General features: G+C 42.2%; 1 protein-coding gene across 19 annotated transcripts in view; it reads left to right on the forward strand.

Annotated features, from left to right (window-relative positions):
* CEP164 (centrosomal protein 164) overlaps window positions 1-17,079 on the forward strand; it is a 73,096-nt gene that overhangs the window by 13,147 nt on the left and 42,870 nt on the right. For 18 of the 19 annotated variants that reach the window (XM_082342591.1, XM_082342589.1, XM_082342600.1 and 15 more), the window contains one exon: window positions 12,433-12,637. The exons of the other annotated variant lie outside the window; for it this stretch is intronic. In XM_082342591.1, the coding sequence (XP_082198717.1) occupies window positions 12,433-12,637 (205 nt within the window). The remainder of the gene's footprint in view (window positions 1-12,432; window positions 12,638-17,079) is intronic. 19 annotated transcript variants of the gene reach the window in all.

Below are 17,079 nucleotides of genomic sequence, written 5' to 3' on the forward strand. Positions count from 1 at the left end.
ATTAATGCTTTGTGTCCTCTTTAAGAAATGTTTGCCTATTCCAAAGTCATGAAGATATTCTGTGTCTCGTTGTTTTTTTTTTTTCCCACAACTCACACACACACACTGTATTTTATTTTCACAAGAGATAAATAAACTGACACCAAGCATTGTAAATGGATGACCACAACAAAAGCAACAATGATTGCAATTACCAAACACGAAAACACACTCATACTATGTCATAATATTGACATTCAGTCCAGTAATCCTCCACTGTAACAGCTGCTTTATTTTGCAGTGAAAATTGATTTGTATATTTTTTGCCTCTGAGTCCTTGTGGGATTTTTTTTTTTAATTCAAACAGAAAGTCACAAAAATTATAATCATCCTCATCAGTTCACTCAGTCCCATGTAATTAATTTTTTTTTCATCTTGATCTTTTATTAGCACTTTTATGAATTCATCAGTTTTCCATTAGAGTTCTGAAAATGTTTATTCATTCAGTTCAGCAGTACAGTCAGTTACCAGAAACCTGTACTTGTCAGAGTCTTTTCCGTGAATTCCTTGAAGATGAAACCCTTTTATAGGAACATTTTTGCGAAAGCATCAGAGTACACCAAGAACTATCTGTAAATGACAAAAGACTTTTTAAAAATGACCACGGTTAAAGATTTGATGAAAGTTCATAATAATGCAATTGACAAGGAAATTTAGTTATTTCTGAGATATACATTTTAGAGTAATAACTAGAATTATGACTTATAACATTATACCAGAACATATAAGATTTTTAGAAATTTCGTGTAATGTCTGAATCATTTATATTAACATATTTCCATACAAATAACCCAAAGAAAGTTTAGTTTTAGTTGGGTTTTTTTTGTTTGTTTCTTTTTTTATACTGCTGGTTCCTATTAGTCATCAATTTTATACACATCAGTGTATACATGTCAATCCCAATCGCCCAATTCAGCACACCACCATCCCCACCCCACTGCGGTTTTCCGCCCTTGGTGTCCATACGTTTGTTTTCTACATCTGTGTCTCAACTTCTGCCCTGCAAACCGGTTCATCTGTACCATTTTTCTAGGTTCCACATACATGTGTTAACATACGATATTTCTTTTTCTCTTTCTGACTTAACTTCACTCTGTATGACAGTCTCTAGATCCATCCACATCTCGATAAATGACTCAATTTTGTTCCTTTTTATGGCTGAGTAATATTCCATTGTATATATGTACCACAACTTCATTATACATTCGTCTGTCGATGGGCATTTAGGTTGCTTCCATGACCTGGCTATTGTAAACAGTGCTGCAATGAACATTGGGGTGCATGTGTCTTTTTGAATTATGGTTTTCTCTGGATATATGCCCAGTAGTGGGATTGCTGGATCATATGGTAATTCTATTTTTAGTTTTTTAAGGAATCTCCATACTGTTCTCCATAGTGGCTGTATCAATTTACATTCCCACCAGCAGTGCAAGGGGGTTCCCTTTTCTCCACACCCTCTCCAGCATTTGTTGTTTGTAGATTTTCTGATGATGCCCATTCTAAGTGGTGTGAGGTGATACCTCATTGTAGTTTTGATTTGCATTTCTCTAATAATTAGTGATGTTGAGCAGCTTTTCATGTGCTTCTTGGCCATCTGTATGTCTCCTTTGGAGAAATGTCTATTTAGGTCTTCTGCCCATTTTTGGATTGGGTTGTTTGTTTCTTTAATATTGAGCTGCATGAGCTGTTTATTTATTTTGGAGATTAATCCTTTGTCTGTTGATTCATTTGTGAACATTTTCTCCCTTTCTGAGGGCTGTCTTTTCGTCTTGTTTATGGTTTCCTTTGCTGTGCAAAAGCTTTGAAGTTTCATTAGGTCCCATTTGTTTAGTTTTGTTTTTATTTCCATTGCTCTAGGAGGTGGATCAAAAAAGATCTTGCTGTGATTTATGTCAAAGAGTGTTTTTCCTATGTTTTCCTCTCACAGTTTTATAGTGTCTGGTCTTACATTTAGGTCTTGAATCCATTTTGAGTTTATTTTTGTGTATGGTGTTAGGGAGTGTTCTAATTTCATTCTTTTACATGTAGCTGTCCAGTTTTCCCAGCACCACTTATTGAAGAGACTGTCTTTTCTCCATTGTATATCTTTGCCTCCTTTGTCAGAGATTAGTTGACCATAGGTGTGTGGGTTTATCTCTGGGCTTTCTATCTTGTTCCATTGATCTATGTTTCTGTTTTTGTGCCAGTACCATATTGTCTTGATTACTGTAGCTTTGTAGTATAGTCTGAAGTCAGGGAGTCTGATTCCTCCAGCTCGGTTTTTTTCCCTCAAGACTGCTTTGACTATTCGGGGTCTTTTGTGTCTCCATACAAATTTTGAGATGATTTGTTCTAGTTCCGTAAAAAATGCCATTGGTAATTTGATAGGGATTGCATTGAATCTGTAGATTGCTTTGGATAGTATAGTCATTTTCACAATATTGATTCTTCCAATCCAGGAACATGGTATATCTCTCCATCTGTTGGTATCATCTTTAATTTCTTTCATCAGTGTCTTATGGTTTTCTGCATACAGGTCTTTTGTTTCCCTAGGTAGGTTTATTCCTAGGTATTTTATTCTTTTTGTTGCAGTGGTAAATGGAAGTGTTTCCATAATTTCTCTTTCAGATTTTTCATCATTAGTGTATAGGAATGCAAGAGATTTCTGTGCATTAATTTTGTATCCTGCAACTTTACCAAATTCATTGATTAGCTCTAGAGTTTTCTGGTGGCATTTTTAGGATTCTCTATGTATAGTATCATGTCATCTGCAAGTGACAGTTTTACTTCTTCTTTTCCAATTTGTATTCCTTTTATTTCTTTTTCTTCTCTGATTGCCATGGCTAGGACTCCCAAAACCATGTTGAATAATAGTGGTGAGAGTGGGCATCCTTGTCTTGTTCCTGATCTTAGAGGAGATGCTTTCAGTTTTTCACCATTGAGAATGATGTTTGCTGTGGGTTTGTCCTATATGGCCTTTATTATGTTGAGGTAGGTTCCCTCTATGCCCACTCTCTGGAGAGTTTTTATCATAAATGGGTGTTGAATTTTGTCAAAAGCTTTTTCTGCATCTATTGAGATGATCATATGGTTTTTATTCCTCAATTTTTTAATATGGTGTATCACATTGATTGATTTGCGTATATTGAAGAATCCTTGCATCCCTGGGATAAATCCCACTTGATCGTGGTGTATGAGCCTTTTAATGTGTTGTTGGATTCTGTTTGCTAGTATTTTGTTGAGGATTTTTGCATCTATATTCATCAGTGATATTGGTCTGTAATTTTCTATTTTTGTAGTATCTTTGTCTGGTTTTGGTATCAGGGTGATGGTGCCCTCATAGAATGAGTTTGGGAGTGTTCCTTCCTCTGCAATTTTTTGGAAGAGTTTGAGAAGGATAGGTGTTAGCTCTTCTCTAAATGTTTGATAGAATTCACCTGTGAAGCCATCTGGTCCTGGACTTTTGTTTGTTGGAAGATTTTTAATCACAGTTTCAATTTCATTACTTGTGATTGGTCTGTTCATATTTTCTGTTTCTTCCTGGTTCAGTCTTGGAAGGTTATACCTTTCTAAGAATTTGTCCATTTCTTCCAGGTTGTCCATTTTATTGGCATAGAGTTGCTTATAGTAGTCTTAGGATGCTTTGTATTTCTGCGGTATCTGTTGTAACTTCTCCTTTTTCTTTTCTAATTTTATTGATTTGAGTCCTCTCTTTTTCTTGATGAGTCTGGCTAATGGCTTATCATTTTGTTTATCTTCTCAAAAAACCAGCTTTTAGTTTTATTGATCTTTGCTATTGTTTTCTTTGTTTCTATTTCATTTATTTCTGCTCTGATCTTTATGATTTCTTTCCTTCTGCTAACTTTGGGTTTTGTTTGTTCTTCTTTCTCTAGTTCCTTTAGGTGTAAAGTTAGATTGTTTACTTGAGATTTTTCTTGTTTCTTGAGGTAGGCTTGTATAGCTATAAACTTCCCTCTTAGAACTGCTTTTGCTGCATCCCATAGGTTTTGGATCGTCGTGTTTTCATTGTCATTTGTCTCTAGGTATTTTTTGATTTCCTCTTTGATTTCTTCAGTGATCTCTTGGTTATTTAGTAACATATTGTTTAGCCTTCAAGTGTTTGTGTTTTTTACGTTTTTTTTCCTTGTAATTCATTTCTAATCTCATAGCGTTGTGGTCAGAAAAGATGCTTGATATGATTTCAGTTTTCTTAAATTTATTGAGGCTTGATTTGTGACCCAAGATGTGATCTATTCTGGAGAATGTTCCCTGTGCACTTGAGAAGAAAGTGTAATCTGCTGTTTTTGGATGGAATGTCCTATAAATATCAATTAAATCTGTCTGGTCTATTGTGTCATTTAAAGCTTCTGTTTCCTTATTTGTTTTCACTTTGGATGATCTGTCCATTGGTGTAAGTGAGGTGTTAAAGTCCCCCACTATTGTTGTGTTACTGTCGATTTCCTGTTTTATAGCTGTTAGCAGTTGCCTTATGTATTGAGGTGCTCCTATGTTGGGTGCATATATATTTATAATTGTTATATCTTCTTCTTGGATTGATCCCTTGATCATTATGTAGTGTCCTTCCTTGTCTCTTGTAACATTCTTTATTTTAAAGTCTATTTTGTCTGATATGAGTATAGCTACTCCAGCTTTCTTTTGATTTCCATTTGCATGGAATATCTTTTTCCATCCCCTCACTTTCAGTCTGTATGTGTCCCTAGGTCTGAAGTGGGTCTCTTGTAGACAGCATATGTATGGATCTTGTTTTTGTATCCATTCAGCGAGCCTATGTCTTTTGGTTGGAGCCTTTAATCCATTCACGTTTAAGGTAATTATCGATATGTATGTTCCTATCACCATTGTCTTAATTGTTTTGGGTTTGTTTTTGTAGGTCCTTTTCTTCTCTTGTGTTTCCCACTTAGAGAAGTTCCTTTAGCATTTGTTGTAGAGCTGGTTTGGTGGTGCTGAATTCTCTTAGCTTTTGTTTGTCTGTAAAGGTTTTGATTTCTCCATCGAATCTGAATGAGATCCTTGCCGGGTAGAGTAATCTTGGCTGTAGGTTCTTCCCTTTCATCACTTTAAGTATATCATGCCACTCCCTTCTGGCTTGTAGAGTTTCTGCTGAGAAATCAACTGTTAACCTTATGGGAGTTCCTTTGTATGTTGTCATTTTTCCCTTGTTGCTTTCAATAATTTTTCTTTGTCTTTAATTTTTGCCAATTTGATTACTATGTGTCTCGGCGTGTTTCTCCTTGGGTTTATCCTGTATGGGACTCTCTGAGCTTCCTGGACTTGGGTGGCTATTTCCTTTCCCATGTTAGGGAAGTTTTCGACTATAATCTCTTCAAATATTTTCTCTGGTCCTTTCTCTCTCTCTTCTCCTTCTGGGACCCCTATAATGCGAATGTTGTTGCATTTAATGTTGTCCCAGAGGTCTCTTAGGCTGTCTTCATTTCTTTTCATTCTTTTTTCTTTATTCTGTTCTGTGGCAATGAATTCCACCATTCTGTCTTCCAGGTGACTTATCCGTTCTTCTGCTTCAATTATTCTGCTATTGATTCCTTGTAGTGCAGTTTTCATTTAAGTTATTGTATTGTTCATTTCTGTTTGTTTGTTCTTTAATTCTTCTAGGTCTTTGTTAAACATTTCTTGCATCTTCTCGATCTTTGCCTCCATTGTTTTTCTGAGGTCCTGGATCATCTTCACTGTCATTATTCTGAATTCTTTTTCTGGAAGGTTGCCTATCTCCACTTCATTGAGTTGTTTTTCTGGGGTTTTATCTTGTTCCTTCATCTGGTACATAGCCCTCTGCCTTTTCATCTTGTCTATCTTTCTGTGAATGTGGTTTTTATTCCACAGGCTGCAAGATTGTAGTTCTTCTTGCTTCTGCTGTCTGTCCTCTGGTGGATGAGGCTACCTAAGAGGCTTGATGGGAGGGACTGGTGGGGGGTAGAGTTGACTGTTGCTCTGGTGGGCAGAGCTCAGTAAAACTTTAATCCACTTGACTGTTGATGGGTGGGGCTGGGTTCCCTCCCTGTTGGTTGTTTTGCCTGAGGTGACCCAACACTGGAGCCTACCTGGGCTCTTTGGTGGGGCTAATGACAGACTCTGGGAGGGCTCACGCCAAGGAGTACTTCCCAGAACTTCTGCTGCCAGTGTCCTTGTCCACACGGTGAGCCACAGTCCCGTTCCCCCCACCCCGCCTCTGCAGGAGACCCTCCAACACTAGCAGATAGGTCTGGTTCAGTCTCCCCAGGGTCACTGCTCCTTCTCCTGGGTCCGGATGCGCACACTACTTTGTGTGTGCCCTCCCAGAGTGGAGTCTCTGTTTCCCCCAGTCCTGTCGAAGTCCTGCAATCAAATCCCACTAGGCTTCAAAGTCTGATTCTCTAGGAATTCCTTCTCTCGTTGCCGGACCCCCAGGTTGGGAAGCCTGACTTGGGGCTCAGAACCTTTACTCCAGTGGGTGGACTTCTGTGGTATAAGTGTTCTCCAGCCTGTGAGTCACCCACCCAGCAGTTATGGGATTTGATTTTACTGTGATTGTGCCCCTCCTACCGTCTCATTGTGGCTTCTCCTTTGTCTTTGGACGTGGGGTATCTTTTTTGGTGAGTTCCAGTGTCTTCCTGTCGATGATTGTCCAGCAGTTAGCTGTGATTCTGGTGTTCTCACAAGAGGGAGTGAGAGCACGTCCTTCTACTCTGCCATCTTGGTTCCTCCCCCCCATACCGTACTGTCTTGATTACTGTAGCTTTATTATAAATATTGAAATCATTTAGGGTAAGTGCTGCAAATTGTTCTCCATTTTCAAAATTGTATTCTAGGTCCCTTGCATTTCCATATGAATTTTAGAATCAGCTTGTCATTTTCTACAAAAAAAAATCCTCTTAGGATTTTGATTGGAATTGCATTGAATCTATAAATCAGTTTGGGAGAACTGACATCTTAAATAATATTGAATCTTCTAACCCATGAACACAGTCTGTCTCCATTTATTCAATATTTAGGTTTTCTTTAATATCGCTAAGAAATCTTTTATAGTTTTTAGTGTACACATCTTGCCCATATTTTGTCACATTTATCTCTCTTTTTTTGTTGCTTCTGTAAATGGTATCTTTTATTTATTTATTTATTTTTATGTTATTGAAGTATAGTTGATTTACAACGTGTTAATTTCTGCTGTACAGCAAAGTGATTCAGTTATAAATACATATACATTCTTTTCATATTCTTTTTCATTATGGTTTTAAATGGTTTTTTTTAAATGTCAATTTCCAGTTGTTGATTGCCTTCATATAAAAGTAAAATTGGTTTTTGTATGCTGACCTTGTAGCCTGCAACCTTGCTAAACTTGCTTATGTCACTTCTATTAGCTTTTTTGTAGATTCTATAGGATTTTCTACATAGATGGTATGTCTTCTGGGAATAAAGACATTTTTTCATCTTCCTTTCTAACCTAGATACCTTATATTTCTATTTCTTGCCTTACTGCACTGACTGGAACCTCCAATACAATTGAATAGAAGTGGTGACAATGGACATTTTGGCCTTGGTCCTGATCTTAAGGGGAAGCATTCAGTCTTTCACCGTTAAGTATGATGTTAGGTGATGTTAGCTGTAGGGTTTTCTAAATGCCCTTTGTCAGGATGAGGAAGTTCCCTTGTATTCCTTGCTTGCTGAGAGTTTAAATCCAAAATGGATGTTGGATTTTATCAAATATTTTTTTCTGTATCTATTGATAGAATCATATGATTTTTCTATATTGGTCTGTTAATATGGTCAATTATATAGATTGGTTTTCAAATGTTAGACCGACCTTACATTCCTGGGGTAAACTCTGCTTGGTAATGATTATATATTATTGGATTTGATTTTTTTTAAATTTTGTTAAGTACCTTTGATCCAAAATGATAGCTTGAAGGCGATGAGATGGATACAGTTGGGTATTTTTTAAATTACTGATTTCCAATTTTATTTGTTCATTATTCTTTGTTACACGTTGAGAGTTCTTTTTGTTCAGTAAGTGATCCTGTTTATGTTAAGTGTTCTATGTGTGCTTGATAAGAATGTAGTCTCTCATTTTTGGATACAGGGTTCTTTTTTTTTTTTTTAAATTAATTAATTTATTTGTTGCAACCGGGTCTTAGTTGCAGCCCGTGGGCTGCTTAGTTGTGGCAGGCGGGCTCCTTAGCTGTGGCATGCGAACTCTTAGTTGCGGCATGCATGTGGGATCTAGTTCCCTGACCAGGGGTCGAACCCAGGCCCCCTGCATTGGGAGCGTGGAGTCTTATCCACTGCACCACTGGGGAAGTCCCCAGGGTTCTTTTTTTTATTGAAGTATAGTTGATTTACAATTTTGTGTTAGTTTCTGGTGTGCAGCAAAGTGATTCAGTTATATATATATATATACACATACATATACACACACACATACATATATATAAGAATATATGATGAACCTAGGGCAGGACAGGAATAAAGATGCAGACTTAGAGAATGGACTTGAGAGCATGGGGAGGGGGAAGGGTAAGCTGGGACAAAGTGAGAGAGTAGCATTGGTATATGTACACTACCAAATGTAAAATAGATAGCTAGTGGGAAGCAGCTGCATAGCACAGGGAGATCAGCTCGGTGCTTTGTGACCACCTAGAGGGGTGGGATAGGGAGGGTGGGAGGGAGGTGCAAGAGGGAGGGGATATGGGGATATATGTATACATGCAGCTGATTCACTTTGTTATACAGCAGAAACTAACACAGCATTGTAAAGCAGTTATACTCCAATAAAGATGTTAAAAAAATATTCTTTTTCATAATCTTTTCCATTATAGTTTATTACAGGATATTGAATATAGTTCCCTGTGCTATACAGTAGGACCTTGTTGTTTTTCATATAGAGTAGTTTGTATCTGCTAATCCCAAACTCCTGATTTTTCCTTACCTCATCCCTTTCCCCTTTGGTAACCATAAATTTGTTTTCTGAGTCTGTGAGTCCGTTTCTGTTTTTGGATGCAGGGTTCTTAAATGTCCTTTATATCAAGCATGCTAAATGTGTTTATCTTCCTTTGTCCTGAGTAATTGTTGTCTGGTCTCACTCTTTTTTTTTTGGCTGCGCTGTGGCTTGTGGGATCTTAGTTTCCCGACCAGGAATCAAACCTGGGCCCCAGCAGTGAAAGCTCTGAGCCCTTGCCAGGGAAATCCCTGGTCTCACTCTTTTTTTTTTTAATTTTAATTTTATTTATTTATTTTTTTCTGCCTTGGGTCTTTGTTGCGGTGTGCGGGCTTCTCATTGCGGTGGCTTCTCTTGTTGCGGAGCACGGGCTCTAGGCACGTGGGCTTCAGTAGTTGTGGCACGCAGGCTCTAGAGTGCAGGCTCAGTAGTTGTGACACACGGGATTAGTTGCTCCGCGGCATGTGGGATCTTTCGGACCAGGGCTCAAACCCGTGTCGCCTGCATCAGCAGGCGGATTCTTAACCACTGTGCTACCAGGGAAGTCCCTGGTCTCACTCTTGAATAGTGGTTTAGTTGAGTATAGATTTGTCAATAGCTGTTTGACAATACTGTATACCATCATCTTCTGACCACTGGTTTTGCTAGTAAGACATGTTTTTTGGTTTCATTAGTTGTTCCTTTGTAGGTAATCAGCTTTCCCCCCTCTGGTTGTTTTTATTATTTTGTTTTTAATCTCTGGTGTTCCGTAATTTCACGACAGTGTGTCTAGGTGTGGATTCATTGTTATTTACTGTGTATAGGAATTGGAGTGCTTCCTTACTCTGAGGGCTCATGTCTCTCTTAAATTTTGGAAAGTTGTCAACCATTATCACTTTCTTTTCTACACCTCTAACTGGAAATATATTGGACCTTATTATTTGATCCTCCATGTCTCTTAACTTCTGTTTCATGTTTGAAAAATCACTTTATAATTTCCTTTAGCATATTTATTTCCCAATTCACTATTTGTTTCTTCTTCTGCATCAAATCTGGTTGTTTTTCATTTTGAATTTAATGACTACCAGTTCCTTCAAGTTCTCTTATGTTCTTTTCAATATGTCTAGGTTTTTTTAGAGTTCTGTTCTTTCATTATGGATTCTACTCCTTTGTCCCTACAATAATTTTACATATTGTTATTTTTAGTCTTCTCTTGATTGTTCTACTCTCTCAGTTCTTCTTTTCATTGTGTTACTGATTTTCCCTCATGGTGAAATGTTTCCTCACGTTTCCTCTGTAATTAGTTATTGTGCATTTTGTGAATTCATCTCTGCAGAGGTTATTTTCTGTGAGTGTCTCATTCCTAGGTTGTTGAGTGGCTTTACAATGGTTTCTGCCAAGGAGTTTTCAGTGGTTTAGGACTAAATTTTTACATTAATTTCCTGACTTGGGATTCCCTTACCACATTTTGGACTATAGATCTACATGTGTCTTGGGATTTCAGTTTTTCATTAAATTTTATTTTGCCCACCTAGAACCTGGAGTGGGTGACATGCTTCCTTGCTGCTTCCATAACCTAGGTCCTTTTATTCATGGAAGGAACAGCCCAAAGGGCCCCAGATACATCTAGGGTCTCATTTCCAGTTCCTAAATTCACGAAGGCCTAAGGCCACATTTTGTTCTAAACTGGCATTAAAACCCAAGTTCCACGGGCCTATATCCAGGTCAGATACCAGTCTTGACCTGTCAGTTCATGCACTTATTATTCAGGTTTCATGTTTTCTTTCTGTTTCTGGCACCTGAGAATTTCTCTTTCCATTTGGCTATGTGAATAGTGGTGCTGTGACCATTGGTGTACAAATGTCTGTTCGAATCCCTGCTTTCAATTCTTTTGGGTATGCATCCAGAGGTGGAATTTCTGGTTCAAATGGTAATTCTATTTTTAATTTTTTGAGGAACTGTCATACTGTGTTCACTGTGGCTACACCATTTTCCATTCCCACCAGTAGTGCACCAGGGTTCCAGTTTCTCTACATCCTTGCCAGCGCTTGTTATTTTCTGCTTTTTTTGGGGGGGGGGGCCACGCCCTGCAGCATGTGAGATTTTAGTTCCCCAACCAGGGATCGAACCTGGGCCCTTAGCAGTGAGAGTGCCGAGTCCTAACCACTGGACCGCCAGGGAATGCCCATATTTTCTGCTTTTTTGATAATAGCCATGCTAATGGGTGTGAAGTGACATTTCACTACATTTCATGTAGTTTTAATTTCACTTCCCTAATCTTTAGTTGTGTTGAGCATCTTCTTATGTGCTTCTTGGCCATTTGTATGTCTTTTTGTCTTTTACCCCTGATATTTTTCCTGTTTTACTGTATATTTTCTCTTTTATTTGAATTGAGATTGAGCTTGTCAAATTTCATAAGGAGCCTGATTGGGATTGTATTGGATTTATACATTAATTTGAGGATTATTGGCGTGTTTACAGACTTGAATCTTTCTATTCAGGAGCACTGGGTGTCTCTCCAATTGTTTTTTCTTTTTTCTTCCCCTGAATTTTCAATAAAGCTTTGTGAAGATTTTGCACACTTTGGATTTATTCCTGGGTATTGCATCTTTTATATTGCTATTGTGAATTTTTTTTTTTTTTTTCTATTAGCTGTCCTAATGGATTACTGATAATGGTGGGTGGGATGAATGGCTTATTTTAGACTTGTTCATGTTGAGACCTACCTTCTACATTATTTTCTTTTATTGTTGATTGACCCCACTAGCTTGGATTGTCACCTGTTATGAGTTTAGAGTCTTTTGCAAAATCAGAGCTATCACAGCGCATATTTTTTCTTCAGATCATTTATGAAAATATTAAGCAAGTTCTATCCCAGAATTTATCTCCATGATACCATAGTGTTTGTATTTATCCATCTAAAACCAAGTTTATTCCTACTCTAGTCTATCATGAATTCTCAGGAACCTTAACAATTAAACGTCTCCATCTAGAGAAGTCCTTAGGTATCCCAATCATTTGTTTCTATCTAAGGAAACTCCTTATTCTTAGCCAAATGGTACCCGTCAATTTTTATTTTTTTAATTTTGGCTGCACTGGGTCTTTGTTGTGGTGCGGGCTCTTCGTTGCAGCGCACGGGCTTCTCTCTAGTTGTGGCATGCGAGCTCCAGGGCGCACGGGCTCTCTAGTTGTGGCACATGGGCTTAGTTGCCCCGAGGCATGTGGGATCTTAGTTCCCTGACCAGGGATTGAACCCACGTCCCCTGCATTGGAAGGAGGATTCTTAACCACTGGACCATCAGGGAAGTCCCTACCCTTCAATTTTGTGTTAATCCTTTCCTCTCTTCTTCCTTTTCTCTCTCTCCCCTTCTCCCCACAGTTCTTCCTTCTTCTCTGCCTCCTTGCCATTTTTCTTCTTCTTCTTTTTTTTTTCCTATGTAGCTTTGGACCTGAGCAGGGACTAACTTGTGACCTCTGCTCATCCCCAGCCAGGACATCACAGGTGATATTTACTATTTCAACTTTGCCAATGGGCAGTCCATGTGGGACCATCCCTGTGATGAACACTATCGGAACTTGGTGATCCAAGAGCGGGGGAAACTGTCAACTCCTGGGGCCAATAAGAAGAAAGAAAAGAAAAAGAAAAAGGAAAAGAAAGACAAGAAGGACAAAGAGACCTCCAAAAGTCCCCTGGTGAGTCAGTGGATGCCAGCTCTCAGAGAGGCCAAGCCTGAAACCTGAGGGATATCGGGAACCTTTAGCTGTTTACAGCTGGGAGGTTAAGAATAACAACAATAATATAGTAATTTTTTGATAGTGCATCATCTGAATTATGCCTGTCTTCTGGCAAATTTTCCTTTAAGGCTTCTAGAAGTGGTTACTATCTCTAAGCAATTTCTTTTTCCACCTTGGGAGGCACATATGACATAATAGGATTAGTGAGTGAGTGCCCTGCTAAGGATGGGGTTTTGCAGTGATGCCATCTGCCCCTCTGGAGAGTCGGGGCACAGGGAGCACTTGGTGGAGGCCAGAGAACCCAGAGGAGTGAGTGCCTCTCCTCTCCTTTCCGAGCCAGGCTTTCCTCGTGTGGGTTCATCATGTGTCTCAGTGGTGCAAATTCCTAGATGTTTGATGGGCCATAATTCAGTTGTCAGAACATCAGTGCCTTCAAGATCCAAAAAGAAAAGCTTGAGGCTTTATCTGGCCCTGTGGATGGCCTTTGCTGCCAGTGTCCTTGGTTCATGGTGGATAACTGAAATTTGATTGCAGTGCCATCACCTTGGTCCCAAGTAGCTTTTTTACTCAGAGTTGAAAGTTATCTTTCCCATTATCATTCTATTTGTCCCTCCAGGTGTGAGGCAGGTGGGCCACGTTGAGGAGAGGGAGGGACTTGGGAACCCAGTTTAGCCAGGTGGGGAACACTGGGAATACCTTTTCAACCCTTTTAATGGTTGAGTTGATTTGCTGTGTTATTTATAGTCTTTATTTCCCACCGGTGCCTGGTGCTTACTTCTCAGTGAAGATTTCCTCCATCTTCCTTCCTTTGCAAGGTGTCAGTTCTGACATTGGATAGTTGCTGATGAATTTATCCTTTTTAATCATTTCCAAGCTCTACAGATACTCCTCTTCCCCCCCGCCCCCAATATTACTAATCATGGTTGTGAGAAATAAGGCAGCAAGTCCATTCTTCCAGGTGGAGAAAAGAGAACAGATAATTTCCAAAGAGGCTGAATTTTCTAATGGCATGTGTTTGAAAGGTGAAAGATGTATAATGGGCTTTTCACTAACCCCGGACTATTTTAGATGATAATCAGCATCTGGGCAGATGCTGGCATGACCGAAGGTGAGAGAGGGAATGAAGTGAGGGTTCTGGGGTGGAGGGTTGGGTAATAGACTGAGCTCTGGGTGTGTGACTGAGTTCCTGGATCTCCCTGTTAAAAAGGATTCCTCCTGTGGTTTCAGGAGCTGAGGGCAAGTGGACTGCCCTGGGCTGCCAGTCTGGATCTTAGGGCTCAGGACAGGCGCAAACCAGAGTTTGTCCGGGGGCAGGCCTGACCAGGTGGGCGACCGGGCTCAGGTGGTTTGGGCTCTCTGGAGGAGAGCTGGGTGGAGTTTAGTGTGAATGTTTGCAGGATGCGGTTGATCTTTTATGGTTTTTTCTACCCCAAGATTCCCTGACTGTGTGGACCTCTCTTGAGCAGTATCAACTCTTGCCTTTGGTAGAAGACCTAGTCCAAGTTCCCAAGGCTCGGTTCCCTGCTTATGTTTCCCCTCTTTCCTCCCTTCTTAGACTCTTTCTGATAGTCCTTGATAAGGATGGTGGATTTTATGAAATTAACCAATCACAGAATTGAGAGCTTGATGGTACCTTTGGGATAATCTAGTTGGTGATTTTCAGACTTTTGTTAGCAATGGAACCCTGTCTTCACATCAGTTCTTCCATAGAGGGCCAGTGTATAAAGAAGAAGTGGAGCTGCTCTGGTTGAACCTGGGGGTGTGGGTCTTGGTGATGCCTGTTCCCCATCACATGCCCACGATAGCAACCCCCAAGGTACCAGGCGGAACCAATATGTGGGTTCCATGGCGCAAGGTTTGTAAGCCATTGATCTTGTCCAACCTCCTCTTTATAGATAAGGAAACTAGGGCCCAGAAAACAACAAAGCTCAAGGGAGTTTTTAGCTTTTCTCCCCTCATTGGTTTGTGTTTTTCTTTAAATGGAGGGTGGGTTTCTGCTAAGGGTTTGCCAAGGGCTAAGGTAGCAAGTAGAAATCAGAAGTGCTTTGTCTTAGTTTTCTCTGCCTGTTTATATACCCATCTAGGAAACACAGCCTGAGCAGGGACTTCTGCCTTCTTCCTCCTTTCTCCGTGGCCCATCCCCTCTCTCAGCACCTGGGCTGGCTGATCTGGACCTAGACCAAGAGATGCAGGCTAGAAGTGAGGGCTCCTTTAAGAAAGGGAAGAGCCCACGTATGCTGGGTGACACCCCTAGGCCTCTCACGGGCTCCCTGCCCAGCAAGCTACAGCCACTCTTCAAGGGCCAAGCTTCCCGAACCCACCAGATCTTTGCCGACGTGGAGAAAATCTTAGGCAGGTCCCCAGCCCACTGCAGGGCAGAATTAGGTGATCAGCAGGGTCTGGAGAAAGCCCAGCAGGCGACAGAGAAAATCTACCTGGGGTTTTCAGACCCTGAAATAGAAGAGCTGGAAATGAGGACCAGACAGCAGAAACCTGGCTCTCTGGGCCCTGACCACACCGGGCCCTTCCGGAACGGGCAGGATGCGTTAGAGAGCAGGAGCCAGGCCTTGGTCCACTCGAAGTTTTCGGAAGCCCTCAAGGGCCTGCAGCTGAAAGGGGAGCAGCACAGCCATAACATGGCCAAACGGAGCTCCACAGGCCCCGGTGGGGACAAGGGCCAGAGCCCCATTGCCTCGCCGTCCCCTGAGGAGGATCCCTCCCTGTCCCTTGATTCTTCTGACCCCATGCTGCCTGCCAGGAAGAGCAAGCCGTTCTTGTTAGTCAGCAGCCCAGCCGAAGACCAGAGCTGGCAGGGCGTTTCTGGGGAAGGGAGCAGCATGGGCAGGGGCAGGAAGAGGAGAGAGCCCTCGGGATTGTGGATGGGACAGGTCTCCAAGCTTGTCCACAAGGACGCCCCTTGGGGCAGCAAGAAAATAGAGCCCGAAGACCCTGAGGTTCCAGGGGCCTCAGCCAAAGGTCCACCTCAGGGGCTCTTGCTAATACCCCCTGACACCCTGGTCTCAGAACCAGCCCCGAGCGCCCCTGCAGTGAGTACCCCTCGAGGGTCTCCTTCCAGTGAGAAGAGACCACGCCCAGGCTCTCCGGAGCCCCCCGAAGAAGACAGGAGGCTGGGCAGGTTGGGGCCTGACTTGGAGAGCAGCAGCAGCAGCCTGGCCTCGCACCTGGGCTCTGAGGTCCTGGGGGAGGTGACCAACTTCCCGTGGGACCTGCAGAGCTCCCGGGGATCTGAGCGGGGTGTGGGTCAGTCAGGCCCCGGACCCGGGGAGCAGCACCCCAGCCCCTTCCTGGCGCCCCAGTTGTCCCACGTGCAGAGCTCTGCTGAGGAGCAGTCAGGGAGTGAAGACTACTCTGAGGACCAGAGGTTCTACCAGCACGTCCTGCAGGTGTTCAAGCTCTCCAGGCGGCTGGAGGGCCCGGGGCCGCCCGAGAGCGCGCGGGAGAGGCCGTGCAGAGACCTTGCCAGCGTGGTCTGCCGCCTGGCAGCCGAGTCTTCCAGGATGTCTAGTGAGGGCGAGCACGAGGCCATCAGAGCCATGGGCTCCAGATTTCTGTCTTGGGGGCCAGAGATGCAGGAGCGTCCTCAGAAGGTGGCCGGCGCCCCGGCTGGGCAGGAGGCCTCTCGGCAAGCTCGTTTCCGGCCAAGCAGCAGCCCCCTCAGGCAGGGGCTGGTCCAGCTGAGTTCCAGCAGAGGGCTTGCTACTGAGCCAGGCAAGATGCAGCTTCTCAACCAGGTAGGCTTCTTAGAGAGCACGGCCTTCAGGCTCAGTGAACTTGACAGGGAGGGAGCAGGTTGAGCTGACACCTTAACACAGCCAGCAGGTCTGCTTTCCTGTTCTCTGTCCTCCCTCGGTAACTATTGATCCCTTAACCACCCAGGATGGCCATCTTGTGGGATGACATGCAGTTCCTGTTTCTTCTGCCCCATCACCTGCGAGAGAGGGGCTGAGGGTATCTAGACTTCCCTTCCCTTGATCTAACTGTACTTCATGGGTGGTTCACATGCTCTGAAGATGATCAGTTTTGAGGCTGAGCAAGGTGGCACTTACCCTGGCACTCATGCAAGATATAGGTACTGTCCCAGGATTTGGGAAGCCCTCCCCATCAGCTGATTATAGAGAGGTCCTCCCAAGTAGACACCCTACCCCCAGCCTCTGAACTTAGTCCCTTCTGACAATCACACAGAACTAGAGAGTTAATACTGTCATGAGGGGCTGAAGCCCAGGCTCTCTCTGCCGTTCAGTGAGCTGCTTCTGCTCCTTGCCTCCCAGGGTTTCCAGAACCATGTGAATAACCTGTGTCAGGCTTGTGCTGACCGCGTTTGGGTCTTCACTTCCTCCCCTATTGGGATCTACCAAAGGGTTGGGCTTGCCCTGTCGTTC

Source organism: Balaenoptera borealis (genome assembly GCF_965194805.1).
Source record: "Balaenoptera borealis genome assembly, chromosome: 11".
In the NCBI taxonomy this organism is placed as follows: Eukaryota; Metazoa; Chordata; class Mammalia; order Artiodactyla; family Balaenopteridae; genus Balaenoptera; species Balaenoptera borealis.